The sequence below is a fragment of the Melanostigma gelatinosum genome (assembly GCF_949748355.1).
Source record: "Melanostigma gelatinosum genome assembly, chromosome: 8".
Taxonomy (NCBI): domain Eukaryota; kingdom Metazoa; phylum Chordata; class Actinopteri; order Perciformes; family Zoarcidae; genus Melanostigma; species Melanostigma gelatinosum.
The window spans coordinates 17,653,426-17,672,041 of NC_136641.1; the positions used below are offsets into that span (position 1 = coordinate 17,653,426).

General features: G+C 43.5%; 1 protein-coding gene across 8 annotated transcripts in view; it reads left to right on the top strand.

Moving 5' to 3' along the window:
- hspg2 (heparan sulfate proteoglycan 2) overlaps positions 1–18,193 on the top strand; it is an 85,859-nt gene extending 67,666 nt beyond the window's left edge. For 3 of the 8 annotated variants that reach the window (XM_079273184.1, XM_079273187.1, XM_079273190.1), the window contains 37 exons: positions 43–165; positions 343–495; positions 711–871; positions 1,129–1,206; positions 3,088–3,223; positions 3,501–3,652; positions 3,819–3,963; positions 4,427–4,570; positions 5,202–5,336; positions 5,443–5,624; positions 5,859–6,054; positions 6,284–6,463; positions 6,592–6,852; positions 6,987–7,149; positions 7,838–7,935; positions 8,026–8,292; positions 8,402–8,514; positions 8,617–8,764; positions 8,878–8,994; positions 9,199–9,216; positions 10,511–10,595; positions 10,686–10,830; positions 10,933–11,035; positions 11,138–11,247; positions 11,342–11,450; positions 11,581–11,679; positions 11,813–12,034; positions 12,239–12,483; positions 12,577–12,748; positions 13,035–13,157; positions 13,515–13,592; positions 14,929–15,004; positions 15,379–15,457; positions 16,252–16,322; positions 16,427–16,510; positions 16,658–16,761; positions 17,629–18,193. In XM_079273184.1, the coding sequence (XP_079129310.1) occupies positions 43–165; positions 343–495; positions 711–871; positions 1,129–1,206; positions 3,088–3,223; positions 3,501–3,652; positions 3,819–3,963; positions 4,427–4,570; positions 5,202–5,336; positions 5,443–5,624; positions 5,859–6,054; positions 6,284–6,463; positions 6,592–6,852; positions 6,987–7,149; positions 7,838–7,935; positions 8,026–8,292; positions 8,402–8,514; positions 8,617–8,764; positions 8,878–8,994; positions 9,199–9,216; positions 10,511–10,595; positions 10,686–10,830; positions 10,933–11,035; positions 11,138–11,247; positions 11,342–11,450; positions 11,581–11,679; positions 11,813–12,034; positions 12,239–12,483; positions 12,577–12,748; positions 13,035–13,157; positions 13,515–13,592; positions 14,929–15,004; positions 15,379–15,457; positions 16,252–16,322; positions 16,427–16,510; positions 16,658–16,761; positions 17,629–17,801 (5,048 nt within the window). In that variant the 3' untranslated portion in view covers positions 17,802–18,193. Of the gene's footprint in view, positions 1–42; positions 166–342; positions 496–710; positions 872–1,128; positions 1,207–3,087; positions 3,224–3,500; positions 3,653–3,818; positions 3,964–4,426; positions 4,571–5,201; positions 5,337–5,442; positions 5,625–5,858; positions 6,055–6,283; positions 6,464–6,591; positions 6,853–6,986; positions 7,150–7,837; positions 7,936–8,025; positions 8,293–8,401; positions 8,515–8,616; positions 8,765–8,877; positions 8,995–9,198; positions 9,217–10,510; positions 10,596–10,685; positions 10,831–10,932; positions 11,036–11,137; positions 11,248–11,341; positions 11,451–11,580; positions 11,680–11,812; positions 12,035–12,238; positions 12,484–12,576; positions 12,749–13,034; positions 13,158–13,514; positions 13,593–14,928; positions 15,005–15,378; positions 15,458–15,851; positions 15,900–16,251; positions 16,323–16,426; positions 16,511–16,657; positions 16,762–17,628 lie in introns of all 8 variants that reach the window. The other 5 variants (XM_079273191.1, XM_079273186.1, XM_079273188.1 and 2 more) reach the window with 5 other exon arrangements.
- The last annotated feature ends 423 nt before the right edge of the window (positions 18,194–18,616 follow it).

Here is an 18,616-nt window from a genome sequence, read left to right on the forward strand (position 1 = left end):
CACACTCCAGCTTGTGTTTGACCGGTGTTTCTCCTTCTGTAGCTTCAGAGGAAGCCCAGCCTGTGGCCAGCGTCACTCCCTCGGTGCTGAATGTCCAGCAGGGCCAGCGGGCAGAGTTTCGCTGCACTGTGACCGGGAACCCAACCGCTGCCATTGAATGGATCGGTACGACCAGTTAGTCCTCCACTTTTGTAGGGTTTGGTGCAGGCCTTGTTGAGCTACATTTAAAGTAATTTCAGTGGAAAGGCCATTTTCTGTTGTATGAAATTCAGTCCGGTACAAAGTCCCAGATCTTCCCCCTGCAGCCCTCAGTGGCAGAGTGTAACTGTGAGATTATTACAGGAGGTCCGGGGAACAGAATGAGTCCAAGAGCTGTTGTACGAGGTGGCGTACTGACCTTCGCAGCAGTGGACCCAGCTGATGAGGGAGAGTACACCTGCAAGGCCCTGAGCACTCACGGGGAGCACACAGCACGGGTTTCCCTCTTTGTCCAAAGTATGCTTTGTGTTTGTGTGAACGTGTATTACATGTAGCTAGGGCTGCTCAGCCAGTTTATTGACTTCATGATTCTTTTCTATTTGTGCTAGTGTAATTTCAGTGGATTTATTACATAAGATAAGCAATAAGTACATGTTTATTACAAAAGTAATAGATTAGTAGACAACTGAACCAATACAAAATGAACTGATCATTGTACATTTTTTGGTCAGAGTCTAACCCAAGTGGCCTGGGCACCCAGCCCCAAGTCCAAGTCAGTCCCCAAAATATCGAAGCTCATGAAGGAGACAACTTGAGGTTGTACTGCCGAGCCACAGGAGTACCCACCCCGAAGCTCACCTGGCTGAAGAACGGAGGACAAATCCCTCCACAGGTGAGACACCGCCTGCTGTCTGAGTGCCTTGATGATGACTTTAACATGCATTGATAACTGTATTTACATTCTGCTGTACTGTATCTCTATCTTGCACTTCAAGGTGTGTCCCGGGTGTCCCGATGGTATTTTATCTTACTGTGTCAGTTTTCATGATTGTTTCAGCATTTTGACCATTTACCCTTATTTTTTCCCCCTCTGTTTGTCTCTTCCCCTTTTTCTTGTTTTGATCCCACCCTGTTCTGACGTTTACTCAGGCCCTTCCCTCTCATGGTTTCCATCAATTTAAAAGCAACAGTCTCGATGTGTTACAGAGACGTATTGAGGAGCTGCAGGTCTGTCCATCTGTCCGCTGTCTGTCCTGTCTCGTAGTTCAAAACCATTGTCCGCTACTGACCCCGTCGTCACACATTGTCTGGTGCATGATCAAATTTGTCCTTGATTCACACCTTGTAGCCCTGTTAATTGACTATAGCTGCTCAATAAGTCCCTTTAGAGCTGATGCCAAATACATGAACATCAACCAGCTGGGTCTGGTTGATTTGTTCGTGTATTTGCATGCAGTACGTGTTTTTATGTTGTGTTGTATTAACAAACCTGTTGCTTCGTCTTTTTTTTGTTTTGTGCTGTCACATCATACCATCCCTGAGTTATTTTGGCTCTCAGCACTCAGTTGACCCTCACCATTCCATTGAGTGTATTAACTAAGTATACAGGAGGTACTGTAGGTATTTCAGACATATTTTGCTCCGTGCCAGACGTATCCCGCTGCCCCCCCCCCCCCAACGCAAAGGGGTATTGTGTTGGTCTGGTTTCTGCATAGCCCTCCTCGGCTCGACCGAGGGCTCCGGGGCCTGTTTAGTTCTGCCTCAGGGAGCCTCTGCGTTGTGTCAGCCTTTCCCAGGGGGAGCTGGGCTCTGCCGTGCGACCACGCAGAAATTCTGTATGCTCTAGCAAACGGCTTGCTTTGAAAACTCCTCAATGGGTTCAGACACACATTGAGTCTGAGCCCGCCCCAGCCACTGCTCGGTTTAGCCTCCCTCACGGTTGAATGAGCCGGAGCTAAGCAGCTTTGTCCGTGGATGCCCCCAACACCCCCCGGATACAGTAATCCCTCCCCGGACCCTCCCATCCTGATTCCCCCTCCCCTTTGAGGTGTTTCCAAACTTTATGAAAGCTCATTTTCAGCCTTGCTGGACCTCTGATAGCCATGTGGAGTAGTGTACAAACAAGTCAAGTTGTTGATGGCTGTTAAACCACGAAAGTCATGAGAGTTTTTAAAGTGGAGCGTTGTAATTAATGAAGGGTTTTGGTCCTCACTGGATTTTTCGTGGTGGATATTTTCATTTCCAGGGCACTGGCTAGAGATTATTCTCTGATTTCTCAGTTACGAACTGCTTTGTAATGCTTATTGAGTTACCTCTTTCTCAAATCAATGTTTCACAAACTGTCAATTCTAACTCTCCTAATTTTTTGTCGTCAATCATCAATCTTGTTTTAGAAATAAAAATACTCGTGTAGTAAATGTCATCACTGATCACATGATGTATGAAGGGGAGACACTCCAGGTGAAATAAGACAACTATTATTTTTTTTAAATACATTTTTTTGAGATTTTATGTTTCAATATGTAAATTAGGCTTTATCGAATGCTAACTTTTGGTGGATTTAGGAGAAACTACAGAGGCAAAAAGTGTCGTAAAATATACCCCTGAATGTGTATGTTGGATGTTTTCTTTCCTCTCGTTTGAAAGAAACAAAATAGTTTAAAAACAAGGTTTTTGCCTGGGCTGTCTCCCCTTAACAAATGTTAACCCCCCCCCCCCCCCAATCATTGTAGAAATATCGACAGTACTTTGTTTCATGTACAAGGTACAGTGTCATAGAGATCATGAATCAAAAATCCATTTACAGAGACTTCAGTGTAGCAATAACAGCTCTTGTCTTGTCCTAAAGATCTACTTTGTACTGCTTTTGTGTCGCTATTAGCTAGTAATGTCATAATATCAGCAATGTCATATTTGTGTTGTTTCAAGCGACACGAGACAAGTAAGTGATTGCTTTGTCTTCAGTATATGACATGACTTATGTGTGTTTTTCTGGTGTAAATAACAGTAAAATCACATTAAATGCAGTGCTGTATATCATGGCAGCCATAAGGCGGTGTAATTGAGATAGGTGTCTAATCTCGTCACGCATCGGTGTGTCTTCTCCAGGCTCGCATGGACCGCACCGACATCGGTACTCTGCTCATCCCCAACATCCAGATGTCCGACTCGGGCACATACATGTGTGTTGGTAGCAACAACGTTGGCTCAAATAGTGCTCCCATTAAAGTCTCTGTGCTCAGAGGTGAGTTGTCTTGATAGTCAAAGAGAATCAAACCCACAACCCCCCCCCCCCCCCCCCCCACACACACACACACACACACACACACAGCCTCTGAGAAACACAGTAACACAAACAGTACCGGCAATTGAATGTAATGTCAGTCAACGTCATTTTCAGCTACACTAATTAAGAAGCACATTGAATTTCAAAAAATAGAGAAGGTATACAAAACAAGTAACAATCAACTTTGTAATAAATAAGAAAGGGGAAACAGTCAGTGCCGTCTGTGTTTGTGCAGGGGACCATAGCCTCTCAGTGGTCAGCATCCAGCCAGCTATAGCTGATGTGCAGGAGGGCCAGAATCTGGAGCTCAACTGTTTTGCACCTGGAAATCCTCCTCCACAAGTCACCTGGACGAAAGCCAGTGGACGACTCTCCTCTAACCACCAGGTTTTTGTGTTGGCAATAATGACAATATTATTTTATATAGTATTATTTGCCCTTTCTAGTAATCGTAGTAGTAGAGGTGGTAGTAGTATTTATTTGTCAGAAGTAAAACTATGATTTTTCCTGTAAGCTGAAGTGAAGTGACTCCTTCCTTCTCTACTGCGTGCAGGTTCGGGGCAGTCAGCTGCGTATCCTGTCAGCCACTCCAGAGGACTCGGGGGAGTATGTCTGCCGGGTGAACGGCAACCCTGGAAACCCAGGATCTCATGTCCAACAAGCCTCTGTGTCGGTGTCTGTCACTTCATCTTCTTCACGTAAGTTGGTCAACACTTCAGGCCTCATACAGCTGCTATATTAAATTGTTTAATAAAAACAAAGAGCTCTTTTTTCAAATGTGTCCGGGTGATCTGATTCGACTTGACAGCCATTAAGTTACATGTAATGTTGATGGCAGCTTCAGTCAGAGGCTGGGAGAAATACATTAAGGGCAGGGTGTTGTTCTCACACTCACACTGCCTCACTTCATGAATGTACTTTCCAGTGTGGCCCAGTGTGACCTCACAGCGAATGATTTTCCTTGCTACTGTCCCATGATCTCATCCTCATTCACTCCTCCCTGGACTTCAGCGATGTTTTGAGTTATTTAACTGCTGCCAATGAACACCATACCCACATTGAATAGTTATTTGTTGCTTCAGGTTTCTGTGAATTGTAGTCAGCTAAATGGAGTGCAATGATTGTGAACAGTGATGTTTAAAACGCTGGTTTCTGCTGCAGGTCTTCAGAGTCCAATCATCGCCATTGAGCCCCACAGCGCTGCAGTGCGCGTGGGGGAGTCGGCCAGCTTCAGGTGTAAGGTGTACAGCGGAGCCCAGCCTGTCAGACTGGAGTGGAAACTGGCCAACAACCAGCCGCTGCCAGGTATCAACCACACACACACACACTGAGGAGTGAAGCTGCTTAATGAGATCTGATTTTATGATGTCATTATTTGCAAGCACATACAGCTACAACCCAACCATGAATGACTCCTCTGTTACTTCATTTAATGACTAATTTAGAACTCTGTTTTTCTCAAATCCATTTTCTGTAGACTTGCATTGACATTTTTGCAGCACTAAAGTTTTGCATGTCATTTAGCCCAGCAAAATTTGATAACATACCAGTGCTTTCTGTACCTTAGTTTTTCTGACACACTATACCCCTAATTTTGAATATCTTCAAGGGGTGTCCTAGACCCAAGATTAAGAACTACTCAACATGTCCAGGCTACTCCAGCAATATAGTTTTTGCTCTTCCATAAAACAAAAACTTCTGTCAAACCTCACACTTCCTGTTAAAATGTGCCCAGGCCGGGACCCTAATAACGTCATTAGTCTCTGTCCAGAGCTGCATTAGACATGATACAACTAGTTGTGCTGAGTAGTGTTTACCATGATGAGTAAACTGAATATTCATGAATAAAATCAGTGAACTGCTCAGGCTCAGACCAACTCACGTACCATTGAACTTATCGACAGCAGATCTAATGTTTCGTTACTCTGCTCTACAGATAATATTAAAGCTGGCCCTGATGGTTCTGTTATTACCGTTACCAATGCCCGCCCTATGAACCATGGCGCCTACCGCTGTGTGGCGAGCAACCCGTTCGGCATCACCCACACCATTGTGTCTTTGATTGTCAAAGGTAAGCCAGTTTACAGTCTTCTCACACCCATAAAGCTCTAAGTGAAGGGTTCCCTCTAGTGGCTGACCAGATACGGAGTTATAGTATTTTGTATCTGTGCCCTCAGAGTCGCCTGTGGCCACTGTCACCCCTGTTGGACCTATACGTGTCAGGGTGGGTGAACCCATTAACCTGGAATGCCAGGCATCGGGAGAGCCCCGCCCTTCAGTCTCATGGCACAGGCTGGACAGCAACCGCAGGACCATGCTGAGCAGCCCCGTGCCCATGGACTCCAATGCAGTCATGCAGGTGATACAGACGACAAAGAAGATCTGTAGAACCGTTTGTTATCCAACACTTCTGTGTTGCTATCTGAAGTAACTATGAGGAACTTTTAACTGTTTATGAAGCACTCCCAATGTAAAATCAACACAAAAGGAAAATTCCTCGTAGTAAAGCTTAAAATCTTCAAATCAATGTTTGGTATCAGCTTTTACATTCTGAAATTGTGTCATTCTGTATTTATTTTTTTTGCTCATGCAGATACTAGTGGCACGTGCAGAAGACAGTGGCACTTATGTTTGCACAGCTCGCAACAACGAAGGCACCACTGAGACCACGGTGGAGGTCATTGTTGAGGGAGGCTCTCAAGTGCCCACAGTGCCCAGGGCTTCTGTTCCTGAGCCGCTGATGGTTGTGGTGGAAGGGCAGACGGCAACGCTGCGCTGTGAGGCCCACGGTAATGATGACGAATCTCATTCATCCAGCTGGAATTCACTTTCATTTTACACTTTGCATTTTTCTCTTGTCTTTCTGTGGCACTTTTTATGTTGCATAACCAATACAAAAAACAAAACACCTGTCTTAACTTTTTTTATTGTATCGAATGCCGTAAGAATACAATATTGTCTTTCTTCGCTAAATTTAGCCGAGCATAGAACTTTTTGCTCTTAAATTTGCTTTTCTAGGTTTGCCGTCCCCGACGATCACCTGGTCCAAGCTGCGGTCTCCTCTGCCTTATAGACACACGGTGGTGGGCAACAGCCTGGTGCTGCCCACGGTGGGCCGCCAAGACTCCGGAGAATACATCTGCAGTGCAACCAACAACATGGGCACCTCTGAAGTCACCGTCATGCTAGATGTAGAGAGTGAGTGCTGTGGTTTTGTTGTTTGCTGTCATTTTATTTGAATTTATACATTTCTTTGCATGTACAGTGAGTAAACAATGTCTCATTTTGTAATGTACATTTTTTGAGCAAACCTTTTTTCTCTCTAGCTCCTCCTTATGCCACTTCTGTGCCTGACGATGTGGCTGTGCGGGTCGGGGAGGTGATCAGGTTGCAGTGCCTTGCGCATGGCACTCCTCCCCTGACCTACACTTGGACCAAGCTGGACGGAAACCTGCCCCCGAGGGCCCAGGTTAGCGGAGGGGATCTTCAGATCGACCTGGCTACCGCTGAGGATGCTGGGAGATATAAGTGCGTGGCCAGTAACAAAGTAGCCAACAGCGAAGTCATCGCTAAAGTCACAGTCAGATGTAAGTTTACTGATAATATAATGATTTGACATGTTGTAGATGATAAGTCACTTAAAGACTGTTGTGCACCACATATGAAAAAAAATACGTCTACTCTCCGACAAGAACGAAATCTCTTTCCTTCCCATCTGCAGCCCACTTGGCAGTGCGCGTGTCACCCCAGGTTGAGGTAAAGGCCCAAGGCAGTGCTGTGGAGTTCACCTGTTCGTCAGCAGGCGGCATAGAGACCAGAATTGAATGGCTGAAGGAAGGAGGAGCCCTGCCACCGAACCACCACATCAAGGATGGGGTGCTCAGGTGACATAGACACTCGTATTGCTGTCTGTTTGTTGAAACCAGCTCTGAATGTATCAATATTTATGATGTTGGAGGACCAATCTGCCAGTTTTGCACGTTTCACCCATTAAGAACCAGAAGTTGAGCACATTTTATACATGATATGTACTGAAAGGATACATCTTCCTCAGCGTCTCTGTGGATCTCAGCACCAAGCCTGTTGGATTCTTCTGAAGATGTACATCTTCTATAAAAATAAAAAGAAGTCACAAACATGTCGTTTCATTTTTTTTTGGCTAAATTATTCGCTAAAACAACTGGGCACTAGTTTTTAGCAAAGATTACTCATACAGGAGTACATTTTTGGGGACTATTTTTAGCAATGTATTTGGTGCTCTAGCAAGTATTTAAAGCAGCAGGAACGTGTATGTAGGATTGACTCAAAATATACTACACTGCCAAATACTCTTTTCAATAAAGCAATATTTGCAATAGTGTGGCTCATTTATGATTTTTTTTAAATGTTGTCAGAGGAATAAGCTGTATCATGATTTGGTCTTTTCTTGGGAATTGTTGACAATATGAAGAAAATAGAATATCCCCAGGCTTATCCTTAAATGGGCGAAACATTCAAAATTCCTTACTGTTCTTAAGGACAAGGTACCTTAGATATTGTGTAATATGTGTGTAATTGAATGTCTCTCTGTAGGATTGAGAACCTTGAGCAGAGCAACGAAGGCATTTACATCTGCAGAGCCAGCAGTGTGTATGGTCAGGCCCAGGACACTGCCAGGTTGACCATCCAAGGTCTGTTTTATTCACTGCAAATATACTAGTGCACACCCTGCTTCATCAAAGCCAAATATAACCTCTTGCCTTTTCTTTCCTTTTCCACAGCCCTGCCAAAGGTGATGATCAACGTGCGCACCTCGGTCCAGACCGTGATGATTGGGAACTCTGTGGAGTTTGACTGCCAGGCCGTTGGCGACCCAGAGCCCACGGTTAAGTGGAGTAAAGTCGGTGGGTCTCTGCCTGCTCACATCATGGTGAAGGGCGGCATGCTGAGGATCGACAAGGTGACGGAGGCCGACGCCGGGCAGTACCGCTGTACGGCCACCAACGACGTGGGCTCGGTCCAGTCACAGGTGGTCCTTAACGTCCAGTGTGAGTGCACAAGAGAAGAAAAATAAACTTAAACATCCATGCACTTGCACATACACACTGATGCATTATGCTGGCACCACTCATTGAAACCCTTTGCCTGTTTGCACAGCCCTTCCTCAAATTGATGCGCTGCCTGGAACCAAGGAGGTCACAGTTGGGTCTGATGCGGTCTTGCCCTGTGTGGCTTCAGGATACCCTGTACCTGAGATCAAGTGGTCCAAGGTAACCAAGATACTTCTTTCATTCAGTCAGCTTTTCTTTTGTTGTTGATGCTAATATTATTTATAATGCTGATTGTGTCTCTGTGTCTGTTTCTGTTCCTAGGTGGAAGAAGAGCTTCCTCCTAAGTGTTTCCAGGAGCTCAACACGCTGACGGTTCCTCGCGTCTCCCATGAGGATTCTGGGATATACGTCTGCACCGCCTCTAACAAACAGGGGAAAGTGGAAGCCTTTACTACACTTCAAGTTCACGGTTAGTCTGCGGTGTAGAGAGTACCGTCAATACATAAATGAAAAGAAAAGTTCTGAGTATGAACTGCACTGTTTTCTGAATCTAAAAAGAGATGATGTGCATATTTGTTGTAGAGAGAGTGATGCCATACTTTGCCCAGGAACCCTTGTCCTACCTCACCCTGCCCACCATCAAAAATGCCTACAAGGTTTTCAGCATTAAGATCAACTTCAGACCTGATAATGGTGATGGTAAGGAAGTGCAACTTTAAATTAGCTTCACAGTTCAATTGAACAGCTTATCAATTTAGCCTTTTCTCTCGTTGTACCTTGCAGCGTGGTAATGTGTTCTGCTTTTTGTACTGTGTCGTGTACTGTGTTTGTCATATTTCCTCATGTATAATTTCACTGCGTCTTTTGTCCCTTCCCTCTCGCCATCACCAACGTGGTGGGCAGGTCTCATATTGTACGCTGGTGAGTCTCAGTGCTTGAGAACCACAGGAACTACAGACTGATGTTGGCAGCTCTGCTTTTTTTTGGCTCCATCCTTCTCTCACAACATGCATCCAGCTCAGAGCTGATTTAAGGGCTGTGAAAAGAGATGGAAGAAGATGGTGCATGTTTTCATTTTGGCTTTCATACAACCACATCGGCTTCATAATAGCTTGGTTACAAATCTACTTTTACATCCCAGTCAACAGCTTCTACACTGCCGACACAGCAGCACTGCTGCTTAAAAACACAGTTCTCGTATAATGCTAACATTGTTAAATGCAACGCTACACACACACATTTCTGCAGCTGTTCTTTTATTTAAACATTTCTGCAGTTGTGAGAGCCACAGTAAGTCAAATTGCCTTTGCAAAAAATAATATGGCTTCTTTTATCCAAGCCCCAGTTGGTGTGGGTGTGTAAATGAACGAACACTCCAGTAAAATGTTTGAAAAATTAAAGGAAAATATACTTTAATATACTTTTGATTGAATTTTGGATTTTTGCTGTCTCACCACATCCCACCCGCACAGCAACACACGGCCACAAATTTATTGCAGAAGCTATTTGAACGCGCTTCGCTCCTTAAATGTATAAATGTGTGATACAAACATCAGAATATTAATGTATGTATGAACATACTTCAACTTTGTGTGTTGCACATTCATGCATTCATGTCTTGATCGCTCATTTTCACAACCTTCAGAGATGACATTGAATGGATGTGTGAGAGGGCATGTTCCCACTTCCCTGTGAGCCTCTGTGGCTCATATGAAGCATGTGTTCCCAGCATGTGCACACAGAAAAAGGAGGACAGGCAGTAAAGTGTGACTGGTTGCACTTGGCAGCCCAGTGATGCCCAGATAAGATGACAGCTTATATAACCTGGCTTTGGTTGGCTTTGAACTTGCCCCACCACAGCATGCTGCTTTACCGTCCAGCTCTCAAAGAATGTCCCTTGTGTATGAATCACTCCGTTGACCAGCCGAACAAGTCACTTACTCTCATGTTTAGCCTAAAATTTTGGTTTTCCTGAGTGCAAAAATTCTACCTGTGGGCTGAGATGGTTATTTCAGGAATGTTGAAGAAATAATTATCTTGAGACACGGAAATTGTTCTACCTTTGACTCAGGAAAATTCCTGAACAAACTGGAAAATTCCACTTGTTTAAATAAAACTACTAGATTTATTGACTTATTTAGATGCATGTTATATCGGGGACGCATTTAGGATTAAGTTTGTAATGATTCTCACTCACCCTGTTTTTGTGGTGCAGGTATGATCCTCTACAATGGCCAGAGGAGGACCACAGGAGCAGACTTCATCTCTCTGGGACTTGTGGGCGGCCGCCTAGAGTTCAGGTCAGTTTATGTAATGATCTGAAAAGTTCTACTTATTGACAGAAAGACAGCATGATGACCTTGTGGATAATGAGTCTGATGCTGTCTTAGGTTTGACGTGGGCTCAGGCATGGCCACCATACGCGACCCCAACCCTGTCAACCTTGGAGAGTTTCACACAGTTGAGCTGTATCGCAACCTCACTTTGGGCTATATCATAGTAGACGGAGGGGAGCCCATCAACGGCAGCTCGCAGGTACTTCTGTCAATGTTAATGTAGCTCCCACTTTCACATATGTGGATTTGGTTTATTCGTGTAAATTCACATGTTTCATAAATGCACATGTTCTGTCCTCAGGGCAAGTTCCAGGGCCTGGATCTGAATGAGGAGGTGCATGTGGGTGGTTATCCCAACTACACAGTCCTCTCCAAAACAGCCGGAATTAAGACTGGTTTTGTCGGTAAGACGTCGCTCTGTTTACACCATGAAAGGAAACATAGGATGGAGGAGAAAGTGCTCTTGGCGTGAAGACTTGTCCTTATTTAATGTTGCTACTCTGCAGGCTGTATCCGTCAGCTGGTCATCCAGGGTGAGGAGGTCATTTTCAAAGACCTGGACCGCAGCTCTACGGGCGTCACAAACTGCCCCACGTGCAAAGACCACCCATGCCAGGTCCGTTACATCCATCCACTTGATGTATTCGTAGCATTTGGTCTGTGTTTAATTCCATAGCTACCAGTTTATTTCTTCCAATGTCATTATTCAGAATGGAGGGATGTGTGACGACTCAGAAGCCAGCTTGTACAAGTGTGGCTGCCCCAGAGGATTCACAGGCAGCAACTGCCAGCACCACTCATCCCTGCACTGTCACTCAGGTACATGAGAATCTCCACCTGACCACAAAGATGAATCAAAATACCTGGATGTTTCTATCAACTCTCTCCGTGTGCACCAACGTAAAAATAAAGTGTTTTATGTCTCTGTTTGTGACTTAAATTCCCACAGAGGCCTGCGGACCAGACGCCACTTGCATCAACCGCCAAAATGGCCTGGGCTACGACTGCCGCTGCCATCTTGGCAAGTTTGGAAACAAATGCATGGATGGTAAGACAGGAAGTTACTCTCATCTACAAGAAAGTATTCCAAGTATTTCAGCGAGTTATGCAATGTTGGTATTGATGTTTTTCCTACGAGAAATTCTCGTTTTTAATGCCTTTTCCTACTTCACGTTCACTAGGGGAATTGGTGACCACTCCACTGTTTGATGGCGAGGAGTCATACATTGCGTATCCTCCCCTGACCAACATCCATGATGACCTGCGTGTTGAGCTGGAGTTCAAGCCCCTGGAAAGAGATGGCCTGATGTTCTTCTGTGGAGGGAAGAAAATGAAGGTGGAGGACTTTGTAGCCATCTCCATGGTGGAGGGACATGTAGAGTTCAGATATGAACTGGGCACAGGTAAAGAATCAACACAAATCTTTCGTAGTGTCATAAAGGTATTGATTTATTTGTCCTTAGAATAATATCCTGTGTGCTTTTGTAAATTAACATTATGAAGATTTTTTAGCGCAGGTAGAGTTAGAGAGACTCAAATTTAGACACAAAGAATTTGAAGGAAGGTAACAACATTCAAGATGTCTCTCGGCCTATTTTGATTTGCAGGCCAAGCAATCCTTCTAAGTTCAGAGCCGGTCTCTCTGGGGCAGTGGCACCGAGTTGTAGCCGAGCGAAACAAGAGGGCCGGCCACCTGAAGGTCGATCAAGGCCCATTGGAGAAGAAAACGTCTCCAGGAAAAGCCCAGGGCCTCAATATCTACACCCCCATGTACCTGGGAGGAGTCCCCAACATGGACATCCTGCCTAAGCCTGCCAATGTCAGCGAACTGTTTGAGGGATGTATCGGAGAGGTGAGAGATCTCTCTGTGCTAAAAAAGCAAAGAAAATGTAATTAATATTGTTCTGTATTTGGTTTGTTAAACTTGCCTGTGCTGCGTGCTTAGGTTTCCATCAACAACAAGAAGGTGGATCTGTCCTACAGCTTCACAGAAAGCAGATCTATCCGCAAGTGTGTGGACAACAGCCCCTGCGACCGCCGGCCCTGCCTGAATGGTGGTCACTGCATGTCAAATGTTGAATATGAGTACCAGTGCCTCTGTAAGGATGGATTTGAAGGTTAGTGTTCACACTCGAGAGTCTTCTTAACACTGGAAAAGTCAAAGCATGCATCAAATCTGCCCAGAATTCCTGCACCACATCTGTGTTTTCTGCCCGTTTTCTACTTCATTATTTATAAGTGGAAGATTTTCAGAGCCGTATCTTGTCAAAGGCCACCTCCTCCTAAAACAATGAGCATTTTCGGTGTATTATCTCCAGACACTATGAACTCGCCCTGCCTTTGATGTAAACTTGACCCCCGACCTTTCACTCCTGACCCCATAACTGGTATGTGACCCCGCAGGTGAGCGTTGTGAGGTCGTGAAAGACGCGTGCCAGAGCAACCGTCAATGCCAAAATGGCGGCAGCTGTGTCGCCGGCCAGTGTGTGTGTGCACCTGGCCGCACAGGTCTAAACTGTGAAGAAAGTAAGTATGGACTAGCTACACAACCATGTATACCAAATATTATACCTAAATCAAACCAGAAATAGCAGAACGTGTGGGGGACCAGGGTTGCATTGTATTGTTAATTTGGTAATGGAAAGCAAAACTCCAAATCTCCAAAGCTGTCACATTACTACATACACCGGCATCCTATGGAGAAAGATATTCGTCATCAAAGCAGAAAGACTAGAGCCACAGCCAGAAATGAGCACACATGGCTCACATTCTCCACAGTATAAAGCCCTTCTAACATCAGACAGCTCACCCCCAGCATTGCACTGCATGCTGGGAAGGTTAACCCTAAGTAATCACGTATGTTTTACCCCTGCACTCTCATAGCTATATATCCTGCACACACAGGCCAGGTCTCCAGCTTCCCCGAGGCCCTGAGGAATTTGGAAAGTAGCGAGGCAAATGGTACAGTATCTCAATATTCAGTCTGCCTGACACGACTGTGACTAACAGGGGCCCATCTGAGCTCGAGGGGCCCGCATCCCCCTCCAAGCTCAACCCAAACTGTCTATTGCCTAACACATGTTCGCGCATACCAAACATGCGTCTGTACTCAACTGAGGCTCTTATCCCGTTTGTGAAGTTGGGAGAGGGGAATTCTGCATCTGTAATAAAAGGGAACAGGATGGTAGACTGTTGTTGGGAGATCAACTGAATCGTGTTACCTGTATTTAGACCCAGATGGAAATGTGGAATTCCCCTTGTTTTTCTCTTTCCCTATCGTCATGTCAATGCCTGTACGATGGCTACTCTTAACATTGGGTCTTGTCTCCGTCTACCTCAAGAATGCCTCTCTATACAATAATAAAATAAACAAAAATACTTGTTTTTCTCTCTAAAACCGTCTGTCAGAATATAAAATCTGTTCCACACATTTATTCTGTTACTAACAACTCAAACTTGTCTGTTGAAAGCACAGTGTGATGGTGGTTGGGTGACATGAGATGCATTTGGAATATATGTATTGGTGCATGGACCCATGGTCAGTTCAGTTTGATCTCTGTGGAAGCTCAGCGTGTGAGGAATGGTCAACGAATCGCTCCCGTGTTGGTGAGGACTGTCATCGGTTTGCATCACGGAGCCTGGTTTGGTCATGCTGAAGAGTTTTGTTATTTTGTTTTTGAAATTGCAGTATTTGGATATGAATTTGGGGCACATAAAGTGTGACTATGTAGCTTTTGAAAGAAGAAATAACATCATCTTCCTCTTGAAAAGTTGTAAGCAATAAAACACAAACTTAATTTCTCATTTCTATACACTGAGGTTTTGCTGCTACTGACTTGGCGTGTGATCTGGTGTGTGCTTAGGTTGGCTAATTTAGTTGTATCACTGAATTTAAACAAAAAGCATTGAAATGATCTCTGACATGCTAAAACCTATCGTGACAGTAAGCAAAGAAGAGGAATAAAGTCATCAGCCACCAAGCTACTAGTCATAAAAGACCAAGTTTTATTGCTTATGAATTCAACTTTTCTTTGATAAGAGATATAATGTGTTATTTCTTTATTTTAAAAGTTGTATAGTTTCACTTTCGTCACCACTAACAAATAAAATACATTTCTAAGTGATTTCAGAATACCTCTTCTTTATCTGTAACTGTTGTACGTATCCAAGCCTTTGGGTTTCTTCCATCCTTTCGCCACTGGAGGGCACTATAGCAGTGAGAATGAAAGTCCACAACAGCTATTATTACGATTATTTGAATAGCATTGTGATGTACATTTACTGTATTTTTTTCTAGATTCACCCTATCAGTATGCGGCTCAGTTCGACGATGATGGATACATTGCCCTTCCTAAATCTGTTTTCCCAAGAAGGTAACTAAAGTTTGCTTTTCTACACTGTTATAACACTTATAGCACATTGTTTCTCAAAGTACCCCTTTGGAGTTCTGCAGGGAGTACCTGAGATTTATTCTTTAAATGTTGCTTAAAAAAATACCAGTCATGCATAATTCTAGAATATAAATATTCCCAATGAAATCATTAACTGCCCTAAACTGTCAACATTTCTTTTTCTACCAAAATGTTTTGGCTGGTTAGGAGGTCTTACCTAAAAAAATATTTCAAAGGGGATACATTATTTTTTTTAAATTGGACCAATTGTTAAACCCATAGACTGTCGATAAAGTCAATCCAGATGATGTATTTTTAGGAGTTGATGAAAAAAATATAATTTTTTTCTGTTTTAGCGCCCATGACTCACCAGAGACAATCGAACTGGAGATCAAGACAAGCTCCTCTGAGGGCCTGATCCTATGGCAGGGAGTGGTGAGTCCTGGTTACTGATAGTACTGAGCTATGGTTTAATCCAAATCTTAAAACGGATACTTACACCTTCCCTTCCACATTGTCATCCTCACCCTAACATGGCTACTGCACGTAAGCACTCTTAATCGTCACCATTACTTCATCTTTAAAGACGTGATGCTCATTTATGTTCTCATAGCATTCAAAGATTTTTTTTTTTTTTACGTAGGTGTCAACAATAATATATATCTTACACAATACTGCATTCTCTTTCATTTCAGAGTTCACTGTTTAATTCATACTTGTCCCATTGAGGCTGTGACATCGTTGGGCATGTTGGCTGCGAGCCAAGCTCTATCTCACACCACTAAATAAATGCATGTTGCTTCTCTAACTCACCCTCCATTTTCCTCAGGAGACCAATGGCGCACGCAATTTGCGAAAGGTGCATGCTAGTAAAAAGGTATCCACTCAAACACAAGACACTCTATATTCATTTTGCATGTTTCATAACATGTGCTTTACATTCAAATGTGTATAACAGTTTTGAGATACTGCTGGAGCATCCCATCATTTGAAGTGAGAAAGTGTTTGTTTTGCACAATGTGCAAGATGTTTTCCATTGTCGCTGTTATTTTGCACGGAGGGTTTCATGTCACACTTCTACAAATACAGTCGGGAGCAATCTGTCTGCTTTGCCTCATGTTTGCTATCATAACAGTTGGTGCGGAAAATTACTGCAGCTGTTCAGTGATTCGCAGTCTTCAATCCGACAGCATTCTCTCCCTCTGCTCACAAAACACATATATTTCCAGGAACTTGGAGAACATGGCAAAGGCAAGGACTTCATCAGCCTCGGTCTGCAGGATGGACACCTTGTTTTCAGGTGACTCAGCCCTGTAACCCTGTAGTTCTGTTGACACCTTGATGAGTTTTATCAGGATCAGCGCTTATTAAGGTACTAATGCTGATGATTGGTATGGTATCCAGTTACCAGTTGGGCAGCGGAGAGGCAGCGATCTTGTCCCGGAGGACCATCAATGATGGGAGATGGCATAAGGTCACAGCAGTCAGGTACGTTTGCATATATACTGTATATGATGTACTATATCAGCTATTATCAATATATTAACTGCTTCTACAATTTTCTGATTTGTCTGTTCATCACCAGTGCTTGTAATGAGATGTGTTTGTCGCCTCATGTTTCTCCTTTTCTTGCAGAACTGGAAAAGATGGATACATCCAGATTGATGGAGGAGCCGCGCTACATGGACAGTCTAAAGGCAGAAGCCTCATGGTCAACACCAAAGGCAATGTATACCTTGGTGAGTGAATTAAAAGCACGGAGGCCCAAAACTGACTAGTTATTGTGATGAACGGTTTATCTGATTGAACTGTGATAATGTGTTTGATATTAATTAGTTAACATTCAGGCATCTTGCTCCCTTTTCGCTCTCGATGTCAGCCATCGTTCATTAGCCCAACCCTAATTCAAATAGAGCGGGAAAAAATATAAAGCTTGTGTACTATTCCCAAGAATAGTTTTGTAACGAACAAAAAATCCTGTGTTGCTATCTTATTCAACTGAAAACACATGGTGTCTAAATACAGTAAGCACCAGGCTGTTCAGCGAGCTACCTGGCTAAAGCTAGCTTTCTTCATAAAACTACTGCTGCACACATGCTGTAGAATTACTCTGTAACTCTTGTAACACATTTTAGCCTGCAAGCTAAGGCTAACAAAGTTAGCTAGCTAACACTACTTTGGAAGGTCACAGTCACATACGCCATTTTCTATTTTTATAACGTTATCTTCATCTTCAAGTGCACGTCTTTTGTCTTCATCAACAACCAAGATGGAAATACGTGCTATTGTGAGTTTAGCTTCCAGTGTTTTGGTTAAGCAAGCTATCGACACAATGAAAGTATCTACCGTCTTGATTGCTCTGCTAATGTTAAACATTTTTATCTCATGCTATATTTTGTCAGTTTTTGGGGCTCCATATAAAAGAGTTCCTCACTGCAGAAATTGAAAATGTAACCTTATTAAATGTATTTTCTATAGTTCTTCCAAATTTATGAAGCTATATCAGAGATCAAAATGTCCTCAAAACTGCTGTGTGGGTCCAAATGTCGAAAGAGGAACTTCCTCACTTATTGCTAACTTTTTGTGTGTTCTCATGTTGATGACAGGCGGAGCCCCAGACATGGCTGCGATGACGGGAAGGAAGTTTTTGTCTGGAATGACGGGCTGCGTGAAGAATCTGGCACTGATGAATGCCCTGCCGGGTCAGCAGCCTGCCCAGGCCATCGACCTGCAAACCCACGCAGCCCATGGCATCAACGTGCTGCCGTGCTCTTCATAGATCGCAGCACACACGGCAACACACACCAACACACACACACACACACACACACACACACACACAGAGACTATGGAGTGATGTCATACACGCACGTCAGACTCACACAGAGAGACTTGGTGCTTCGCTGCTACCAAAAAAATGCCAAGACCACACAACATGTTATGTTTCTCTGTGTGCAGTAAAACCAAAAAAGAGAGAAAAAATGAAACGATATTAACAAGTCTTCTCTTCCTCAGTGTTGTATTCTCAATGAAGGACTATTAACACAGGAGAACCAGTACAGTTTACATACTTCCAGCAGTAGTTTTAGCCATGAAAAGAGTAAGAGTAAAACATACTAGGCCTTCTACGATGGGTCAGATCCTGTGGAGATGGAGATTGTTTTTACAGCACTGAATTTTTATTTATATACATATGAATATATATATATCTATATATATATATATATATATATATATTATATATATATATTATATATATTATATATATATTATATATTTGTGGGGGGAAAACATGCAAACTAACCATAACTGCTCTTCAACTTTCCTGGAGTTTATTCTGGGTTCTAATACTGTGTGTCCAGGGCTTTTTATAGGCCTAACTGTATTAATACTTGAAGATGTTTAGGCCTTCTTTCTTCACTTCTGTAGAGGAACCTTTTTTTTTTTTTTTTCTTTTTTTTGCGCACGCGAGCATGCAGTTACAGTCTTTTACAAATTGTTGCGAGATGAGCGCACATAGTCACATGCAGCTTCAGTACACAACTCAGGTCGTCCAATACAAATGCATAACCGCAAATGTTACACACTGCCGCT